This window comes from Hylobates moloch, unplaced genomic scaffold, assembly GCF_009828535.3.
Source record: "Hylobates moloch isolate HMO894 unplaced genomic scaffold, HMol_V3 SCAFFOLD_7, whole genome shotgun sequence".
In the NCBI taxonomy this organism is placed as follows: Eukaryota; Metazoa; Chordata; class Mammalia; order Primates; family Hylobatidae; genus Hylobates; species Hylobates moloch.
In genome coordinates this window covers 45,637,942-45,648,383 of record NW_026652282.1, presented here as the reverse complement: position 1 = coordinate 45,648,383, position 10,442 = coordinate 45,637,942, and the positions used below count along the sequence as shown (strand labels likewise).

Below are 10,442 nucleotides of genomic sequence, written 5' to 3'. Positions count from 1 at the left end.
GTGGAAGAAGGTTCTTCCAGAGGGGGCTTCTTTTTTCCAGCTTTAGTTTCAATCTGACAAGCACTTCTCTCTATTTCATTAAGGCACTCACTTCCAATTCCAATTGGGAATTATTTTTCCCTAAGAGAGGCAATGGTAGCCCCTTGATTCCATTTACAACTTTCAAAGTACCAGTTGAAAAAAAGGTTTCCCATTGTCTCTGGAATGTTCCATGTTTTCTTTCTTCTAATTGTGCCTGCACATAGTCAGGTTTTGGAATTTCAAAGAAGCCCCATTTGGCCAATAAAGTTAAAGATTGTCCTGCATAATTTTTGTCCAGAGACCTAGCCAATTACAATTCCCTGGACCATAATGTTTGCTCGTAAATCAAGCTGGAGTGCCAGAAGGCAGCTGATCAGGGAAAAACTTAAAATATGGGTTACCCATTGCACTGACATGACGAATGCCTCCCTGTCATCGCCCGTAGCATGAGCATCCCCAGAAAACCTTATAGACCCGCTGAGTTGGGCTGGGAGGGACCCCCTATTGAGGCGGGAAATTAAAGAAAAAGAAAATTAAAAAGAAAGAGAAATTAGTTGTCCTGTATTAGGCGACTTGTCCCAGAGGCAGCAACAGGCACAGCCCAGACCCAGGAAAACTCTTGATAGTATTATCTAATGTGCTCTGGAGACTCTCCCAGCACTCCCTCAATGTAAGGAGAAGAAAAACAAATTTTCCTTTGTTTTATGAAATGAGTTTATAGATTCTTGTTCTCTGTAACTAGTGACTTCAAGTACTCTGTTTTATCTAAGAGGTGCAATGAAGATCATGAGAAGCCTGAGTAGGCCTGAACTACAGCTGCTTGGGCACCATAGTGAAGGTTATGGGATAAGCCCATGCCCAGGCAAACCTAGATAACGAACATCTGGGTTGCTTGGCAACGGTCATGTGCAATCCTGTCTTTGTTCTGCCTCTGTATCCCTGCTTTCACGCCACTGTAAGCTTGCTTCCAGCTAGCCCACTTCCTTTTGTAAACTGTGTATAAAAGTCAGGTACTGTCTTTGTTCTGGGCCCAGTCTTTTGGACGTGAGTCAGTTGGGCCTGATGCACTCAATAAAGATTCTCCTGTTTCAACCCGAGGTCTCTCTCGTCCTCCTGAGTCCCACAACACTCTAAACCTGGGGTGACTGGGAGGACCACCTCTGGGATCCAGATGGAGGGAACTGACTGAGACTTGGAAGGCCTCCCACTAAGCCTGGGGCCAACAGGGAATGCCCCCTCTAGAGTCCAGATAGGGGAAACTGGCTGGGAAGGCCACCCTCCCAAGCCTCCTATCCCCCATCCCAGCCAGGAGACAAAAGGAAGGTCTCCTCTGGGGTCTGGATGGAGGGAACCTACAGGAAAGGAATAAAGTCTCTGAGACCTTAAACAAAGGGTAGGAGGTCCAAATTTGAGAGAAATTACCCCAGCCTATCCCTGAAGCCCTGGCACCAGTAAGAAGACAACTGACCTTAGAAGGCTCTTGCAGGTGCTTATACCTTGTCTCAGACAGCACTGGGAGTAGTTGGGGATGGCTTCAAATCCTGTTTCTGACACTAAGAATCTAAACAAAAGTTCTGTGAAAAGGAATTTGGAAGAAAGACTTAACAGTTTGCAAACAGACACAGCCTTCTGTGTAAAAGGAAAGTGTATTCCAGAGAACAAAGAGACGGTTTGGCTTTCATAGAGAAAGTTCCTACTCAGGTTCCCAGTCAGGACCTTTTATACAAATGAAGGATTCAGACTTGCTTGGTTCTGATTGGTGAACACAGCTGAGCTCTGACTGGTTGATACAACTGAGCTCTCATTGGCTAAGGCAGATGGGCTCTGATTGGTTGGTTCAGGTGAGCTCTGAAAGCCCCAAAGGTAAACAAAGGCGTGAGTTTTCCAGGAAACTCAGAGTACCTGTGTGACCTCTAGTCAGCAAATGGCCGCTTGGCTGTATTTTAAATTTAGGTCCTGTTAGCCACTCAAAATCCATCTTGAAGGACTGGCTGTTTTAGGTTCACGTTTGTTTGCACACTTCACAAATGAAAATATGTTACTGACAAGCACATTAAAAAGACAAACCTTATTTGTTATTAAGGAAATGCAAACTAAAACCACAATGTGCTACCATTACACAGCTAGAATGTGAAAATTTATAAACGCAAACGATATTAAGGTTTGGCAAGGATGTAAGGGAACAGGAATCCTCACATAGTGGTGGTGGGAGTGTAAAATGATACCACCACTTTGAAAAATATTTGGAGGTTTCTTACAAAATTAAACATATGCCTATCATGTTTATCTCCTAGGTCATTCATCACCTAGGTATTCACTCATGAAAAGGAAAAGCATATGTCCTTACAAACACATACAAAAATATTCATAGTAGTTTGTAATAGTCAAAAATTAAACAGAACCCAAATGTCCTTCAACAGGTAAATGGTTAAATAAATCTTGGTATATACATATAATGCCACTTATTGATTAAAACGGTATAATGTATTGACATATGCAACAACATGGATGTATCTCAAAATAAGTATGCTGAGTGAAAGAAGCCAGAGCATAAAAGTATACATACTGTATGATTCCATTTATATAAAACTTTAGAAAATGCAAATTAATCTGTAGTGACAGACTGCTGATAATTGATTGCCTATGGACAGGGTAAGGGTATAGGAAAAGAGGAAGGGATTACAGTTAAGCAGGAGAAAACTTTTGGAGTTTGATGAATATATTGATTATCTTGATTGTGGTGATGGTTCATGGTTTTCATATATATACATATATCAAAACTTATCAAATTTGTGTACTTTAAATATATGTGGCTTATTATATCTCAAATTATACTTAATAAATCTCGAGAGTTTTTAGTAGAAATGGATAAGCTGGCTCTAAAATTCTTATAGAATTATAAAAGAGCTGAAATTGCCGGAACAACCTTGAAAAGAAGAAACTGGTTTTTTGACTTATTGTAAAGTAACAGTTATCAAGATAGTGTGGTACTGACTCTTTGAAATTCAATGTAATAGAATAGAGTCCAGAAATGTCAGCACATATATGGTCAATTGATTTTCAACAAAAGTACAAAGACAATTCAGTGGGAAAAGGTTAATCTTTTCAATAAATGGTCCTGGAACCAGTGATTATCCACATCCAAAAATAAAATATGAATGTTGATCTATACCTTGAGTAATATCTAAAAATTAACTCAACCTAGATCATAAAACTAAATATGAGAGCTAAATATATACAAATTTGAGAAAAATGTAGAGCAAAAGCTTTGTGACCTTGAATTAGAAAAATATTTCTTAGATATGACACCAAAAGCCTGATTTATGAAAGAAATTGATAAATTGAACTTCATTAAAATTAAAAATTTCTGCTCTTCAAAAGGCACTATAAAAATAAGAAGATAAGCAATAGAGTGAGAAAAGATATTTGCAAGTCACATATCTAACAGAAGACTTGTATCCAGAATATATAAAGAACTCTCAGAACTCAAAGTAAGAAAACGAACAACCCAATAAATAATTGCCAGAGTATTTACAAATTAGCATATGAAAAGATATTCAACATCATTAGCCATTGGGAAAATTCATATAAAAAACATGAGAGGCCAGGTGTGGTGGCTCACCCCTGTAATCCCAGCACTTTGGGAGGCCAAGGTGGCAGATCACTTGAGGTCAGGAGTTTGAGACCAGCCTGGCCAACATGGCAAAACCCCGTCTCTACTAAAAAAAACCAAAAATTAGCTAGGCATGGTGGTGGGCGCCTGTAATCCCAGCTACTCAGGCGGCCGAGGTAGGAGAATTGCTTGAATCCAGGAGGCGGAGGTTGCAGTGAGCTGAGATCACGCCACTGCAGCTTGGTCAACAGAGTGAGACTCCATCTCAAACACACACACACACACACACACACACCACCACAACAACAAAACTACCATGAGATACTGCTACACACCTATTAGAATGTCTAAAAAAATTTTTTTAAATTATACTTTAAGTTCTAGGGTACATGTGCACAACGTGCAGGTTTGTTACATATGTATACATGTGCCATGTTGGTTTGCTGCACCCATAACTCGTCATTCACATTAGATATTTCTCCTAATGCTATCCCTCTCCCATCCCCCCATCCCACAACAGGCCCCAGTGTGTGATGTTCCCCGCCCTGTGTCCAAGTGTTCTCATTGTTCAATTCCCACCTATGAGTGAGAACATGTGGTGTTTGGTTTTCTGTCCTTGTGATAGTTTGCTGAGAATGATGGTTTCCAGCGTCATCTATGTCCCTACAAAGGACATGAACTCATCCTTTTTTATGGCTGCATAGTATTCCATGGTGTATATGTGCCATATTTTCTTAATCTAGTCTATCATTGATGGTAGAGTGTCTAAAATTTTAATGTCTGCCCCCATCAATTGTTGGCAAGGCTGTGGAGGAATTGGACTCATACACTGCCAGTGGGAATATAAAACTCTACATACAGTTTGAAAAACAATTTGGCCATTTCTTAAAAAGTTAAAGAAATACTTACCATGACCCAGCTATTTCACTGTTAGGTATTTACTCAAGAGGAAAGAAAACTTGTCTATACAAGTATCTGTACATGAATGTTCATGGAAGCTTTATTTGTAATAGTCCAAACATGAAAACAAATCAAATACCCATTAATGTGTTTGGATAAATAAAAATTGTGGACTATCCATACAATGGAAGGAAGGAAAGAAGAATGGGAAGCAGGAAGAGAGGGAGGGAAAGATGGAGGGAGAAAGAGAAGAGGGAAAGATGGAGGGAGAAAAAGGAGGCAAAGATAATGAGAAAGAAAGTAAAAAGGAAAGAAAGGGAAAGATAAAAAGAAAGAAAATTTTAAGAAATCCTAAAGGTTTCTTATGAATGCCTGTGGTTTGGGGAACACTATCCTTATTTAAGGTGTGTACTGAAAACTGTACTACTTACTATACAAAAATGCTGTAGAAAGAGGAATTGGAATAATCCTCTCTCAATTCCTTACAGCTGAATATCAGAATGCATCTGGTAACTGATAAAAAAAGCCACACACATATTGCCTATACAGGTAGTGTCTATAGAATAATGGTGCCTATACAACGATCCTCAAATTGAAAGGCAGATATTTTTTCCTATGTGTCACAACAGATTAATTAATTCAACAACTATTCAGCAACTCCTATCATATTTTAGGCATTACTTTGGATTCTGTTTTTTGTAATGACCAAGATAGCATGTTCCCTGCCCTCAAGAATCTCACATTCTGTTTGGGAAGGCAGTCACACAACCTGAGGAAGCTCAATAAAAGTCTGTATCTGATGAATTTGATGGCATTTGCAATATAGTGTATTGATGTGAAAATGGAATACAGGAGAGGAGAAGAAAGTGAAATTGACTGGAAATTAGTGGTCATGGAAAAAACACAACACTGGGAGAGTGGGCTCTTTGTGTGTGTGTGAACATGCTCCTTGAACTTGACAATTCCACTGACTTCTTAGCTCATGTCCTCGATTTTGCCAGTATAAGACCAAATGATATAGAATCTTTTTACCTATAAAATAAAATAATGTAATTAGCTGGCTTCTAGTAATCTAACAAGGCATTTATTCAACAAATATTTCTTGAGGGCCTATTTAGCATCAATAACACTGTGTTTGGGAAGCCTTCAGTGCCATGTCCAATGCAGGTCCACTGTGAGGCCAAATCTGAGACTGAGGGAGTAACAGAAGGTGCCAGTTACACTATGAAGTAAGATATCAGGAAAACACTGGCTCTTGATGGTTCTGAAAAAAGGATAAAAGGCCACGCCCTCTCTGAGTGAAGAAAATTTAAGTAGGGAAATATCTTGGGTTTACACACTTCTTACATATTATTTCCAACACATATTTTGTAAATTAGTTGTTATTCTTTATTAAGCATGTAGCTTATACTATTACCATTAAGCCAAGAAATACTTCTTTCTGCCTACCAAGGCCTAGGGCCCCTAGGTTCTGGGGACAGAGGGAAAATCCAGGCTCTATCCAAGTCATCAAAGTTCTTATAGTCTATTGGGAAGATGGTTATACAGAAATATAATTTCCAAAATTGTGTAATGAGGGCTTTGGCAAGGGTAAGAACAAGAGGCTCTGGGAACGCAGAGGAAGGACCCTAAACCACAGCCAGAAGGATGGGTAGACAGGATTATCCTAGGCTCCTCTCAGAAGTTGTGAGTATGAAGTAGATACTATTATCCCCAATTTGCAGGTGTGGAAACAGGATGGGAGAGATTATGAACCTTACTTAAGGTCAAACAGCAAGGCAGAGGTGGGGCAAATTTCAAGCCTAGGCTTGTCCAACCCCAGTGTCTCATGCAGTTTGCATTACCCTAAGCTCACTCTTATGGCAATGTCATCTGTTTTTATTACCAGCCACCAGCTACACTTCCTGGCATTCTGCTTGCTAGAAATTTTTTTTTTAAGTACTAAAAACAGTTTTAGGATCAGCTATATAATTTGTGAAGTACAGTGAAAAATGAAAATGTGGGACAACTGGTTCAAAAATCATTAAGCATTTAAGATGGCAACAACACATCATTAAAGCAAGCAGGGGCCTGTGCAACTGCACAGGTCACGTGCCCATAAAACCAGCCCTGTTCAGTATAGTAGCTGATTGTGGCAACTTCCAGGGAAAGGCAGCTGAAGGATTTTCGGGTGTTTTCATCTTCCCCACAGAGGAACCCTGGGGTGAAAGCTGTGCTCAGCTGTGAGGAGTGCAGGGCTCTGAAATGGGCCTTTCACCCTCACTTCTTTCCCAGTTCACAGCTGTTTCTGGGGATTGGACACCACTTAGACATGGAGACACAAAGGGAAGCTACAGACAGGGCACACAAATTCCCAGGAAAGGCCTGTAATGTTGCTGTTACTTTCTAAACCTGCTCCTCCTTCTAGGTAGATAAGCCTTTCCTACACAATCAATTATAATCTCCAGCTATGAATATTTTCACGAGTGAAATGAGTTAATGTGGTTGGGCTAGGATTTTTCACCTTCCATATGAAGTTTAGGTTGACAGAGTAACTTTACACAATACAAAAACAACACCATTTCTCCTAATAAATAGCAGATGAACATGCCCAAACCATTACCTTCACAGCTGGCAAAACAGTAGTACTCTGTGCAGGGGCATATCATGCAATTTACTTCACAAAAGAAGTTAATAACCTCGAAAGGGGGCCATGACAGAGTCCACAGTTCAATGTGCCTTTCCTTCATATTATATTTTATGTAACCTCTGTTCCTCAATGTCTTCATCTATAAAATGGGCTCAATATGAACATCTACTTCCTAAGGTTGTTCTGTGAATTAAACAAGTTAGTGTATGTACGAACGTTAAAACAGTACTTAACACTTACAAGCATACTTGATTTTTACCTGTTATATCTGCATGCCAGGTATTATATAAAGGCAACTTGCAGTCAACAATGTTAATCCTTGATGTATTCCATTCATTCATTAAAATGAATATTTTAAACAAGATACAAATAATGCTGGGAGGAAAACTACTGTTCTCAGAAGCATTCATGTAACTACTGCAAGTATAAATTTGTTAAATTCCTAGAGTTTGTACCTCTGAGGCTCAATCCTTTGTTTTTTTTTTTTACATTTTTGCGCAGTGGCCTCTGGTATCGGTAAAATGTTGCTCAATAGCTTGTGGAAATGCCTTCATATTTTAAAGTACTAAGTACAATAAAGAATGTCCCTCTCCATTTTTGAAACAGCCAGTTTGATTTTGAAAGTATTGTTGTTTAGGAAAGACCAGTAACCTGTTAAGGGGCTGTCAGAAATATCTGGACACATGATCATAATCCTAATCAGAATAAGAACCATCTGTACTGTGCACTCACGATGTGCAAGACACCGTTGGAAGCACTTAATATGCACCAACCATTTTAATCCTTACAATAATCTTGGAGACGTGCACTCTTACTGTGCCCAATTGACAAATGCAGAAGCTGTGGATCCCAGGTTAACTAACTGGCACTGGGTCACACAGTGATTCAACAGGAACACCAGAATTCAAACCCAGGAATTCTGACTCTGGAGCCAAGCTCTATTAGCTATGAGATTTTGAAAATCACAAAATTGCTCTAAGCCTCAATTTCCACATCTGTGAAATGGGAATAAATGTAGGCCCTCCAATACTGGGAGGTTGTGACTTGCTGCATTGGAACTGTCTACTTTTTGTCTTAGTCTTTGGATATGTAGAATTACTCAAGAAAAAGAAATATAACAAAGTGAGAGCTTTTAAAATATGTGTTCTTTCCTTAGGAAGGACCCTGAGAATAGGGCCTTGCAAGCCCTAGAAACAGCCTTGAAGAATGAGGGTACCTGAAACACTTTCTATAAAAGTGTCAGGATGTTGGGACCTGGTGGGCACACAGGTCCCACTTGTCCCCCATGGACTCTTAGCTTTGTGGTGTGAATAAAGCATGAGCAGGGCCTGAACAGGACCCTCCAAATTGTGACCAGGGCCCTTTTTGGTCAGGTCTATGCCTGTACTGTTCACATACCAAAATAGCAAAGGAGAGGAGAAATATGAGAAAGGAAGGAAAGGGGGTTTCTTTTGCTGGTTTGCTTTATATTTTTTCACTCGTTCTTTTAATGTGGTCTCTCCTATTATGTTTCTACAGCTTAAATTTTCAAAAAACAGCGGAGTTTAATTTAAAAAATAGTTATATGGTCAATGTGGAACTTGTAGACTATAGAAGACCATATAACCAGTTATTAAAAAAACCAGATATACACCTTGTTCACAGCATGGTGTATGCCCATGTAGTTCTCTCCAAATGTCTACACACACACACTCACATATCTGCTCAAACTCAGTCACAATTATTTTTGTTACAGTAACATTATCGATTAACACATATTTTCACTGAATGTCTGACCATTTTCCCATCAATTATTAGCCACAAATCACCCTCCCACATTCTCCCCACCCCCAAAGACCTCAGGAGCCCGTTCCCCACACATAAACATTTTTTTATCCTTTAGAATCTAAGATGTTCCCCTCTCAAGCTTCTGACTCCTGCTGTTCCCCATTTCCTGATTCTGGATCTTCCTCCCAGCTTCCCTACTCCCATCTGGGTTATTGTCTCCCTCCCTCTCACCCCAAACTTCATCATTCCCTGCTCCTTTCCTGACCCTGGATGTCTCCATCACCCCTCCTTTTCTCCAGCCACCTGGGTTAAACCCTGCCCCTTTTTCTTGCCCAAGTTGCAAATCACCTCTGCTAAGAGGGTATATAGAACCTAAGTGGGAACTTCCTGCACAGAACTCCATTTCAGCCAGTGGGAATAAATTATTGCTAGGACAGTATTTTATTTCTTCTCTCGTCCAAAGAGTCAGCTAGTATGTTAACAATTTTCTTTAACCCTCCAAATATGATATAGGATTAACGATTTTTCGAACCGCAATAAAAAAAACACCTCTACATTTTGTTTAAACAAAACAATTTATTTTACTAATTAAAACATTTCATAACAGAAAAGCAACTTGGAAAACAGAATTCTCAGCTCAAGGGCAAAGGCAAACTCTTGAGGAAGAAGGTGGCCCAGAATCAAAAGGCCAACAGCAGGTAAGTGCTAGGTGGTGGAGTCATGGGGAGGAGAGGCTTCAAAACTACTCAGGATGTTGGTTAACGGCTGGAACTTTGGGAGACCTCGCAGCTAACTACAGGACAGGCAGCCCATTCACAAAGTGGGTAGATGTTGATTCCTTCTGTGGGCCTTAGAGGATGCTCATAGAGGGTCACAGCTCAGGCGGTGTTGCAGGGTGAGCTGTGCTCTCTATTTCTGCCTGCTCTTCTGGAGGGACAGGGCTCGGAGCATAAAACTCAGGCATCAAAGCATACCTAAGGCTTTCAGGGCTAGGAGTGGAGATAGATCTCAGGCCCAAAAACTCAGGGGAAGGGGAAGAGGGGCTTAGGCCAGGAGACCTACTCGGGGAGGAGGAGTTGGAAGCACAGGAGGAGGAGGAGCTCTCATCCCACTGCTGAGGGATGGGAAGGAAGAACCTCCCAGGGGGTGAGGGTGAGGAGGCACGCATACGGACTGCATGCCAAACAGGCGGGGAAGCACGGCTTGGGACCTCAGGATCAGGAGAGCCTGATCTGCTCTGAAAGGCAAGCCTTTGTGAGCCAGTCCCACAGGAAGGATTCTCATCAGCTGACCCAGACCGGGAGCGGCGGCTGAGAAGTGCTGATCTTCGCTGGGTGGAACGGCTCCGGAGGCCAGCGCCTGGCGTCGTGCTGGTGCTGCGATGAGCGGGGTGTGACCTTGCTGTGCGGCCGCGAAGGGCAGGGCCTGGCGCAGAATCGCGGCCTCGGCGGGCAGGGCCTGGCGCGGAATCGCGGCCTCGGCGGGCAGGGCCTGGCGCGGAATCGCGGCCTC

General features: G+C 41.2%; 1 protein-coding gene across 1 annotated transcript in view; it reads right to left on the bottom strand.

The window, feature by feature from the left end:
- Positions 1 to 9,486: 9,486 nt before the first annotated feature.
- The window catches only part of EZHIP (EZH inhibitory protein), a 12,882-nt gene continuing 11,926 nt past the window's right edge, over positions 9,487 to 10,442 (bottom strand). Inside the window, exon 5 of the mRNA XM_032756963.2 lies at positions 9,487 to 10,439. Coding sequence (XP_032612854.2) covers positions 9,802 to 10,439 — 638 coding nt within the window. The 3' untranslated portion in view covers positions 9,487 to 9,801. The remainder of the gene's footprint in view (positions 10,440 to 10,442) is intronic.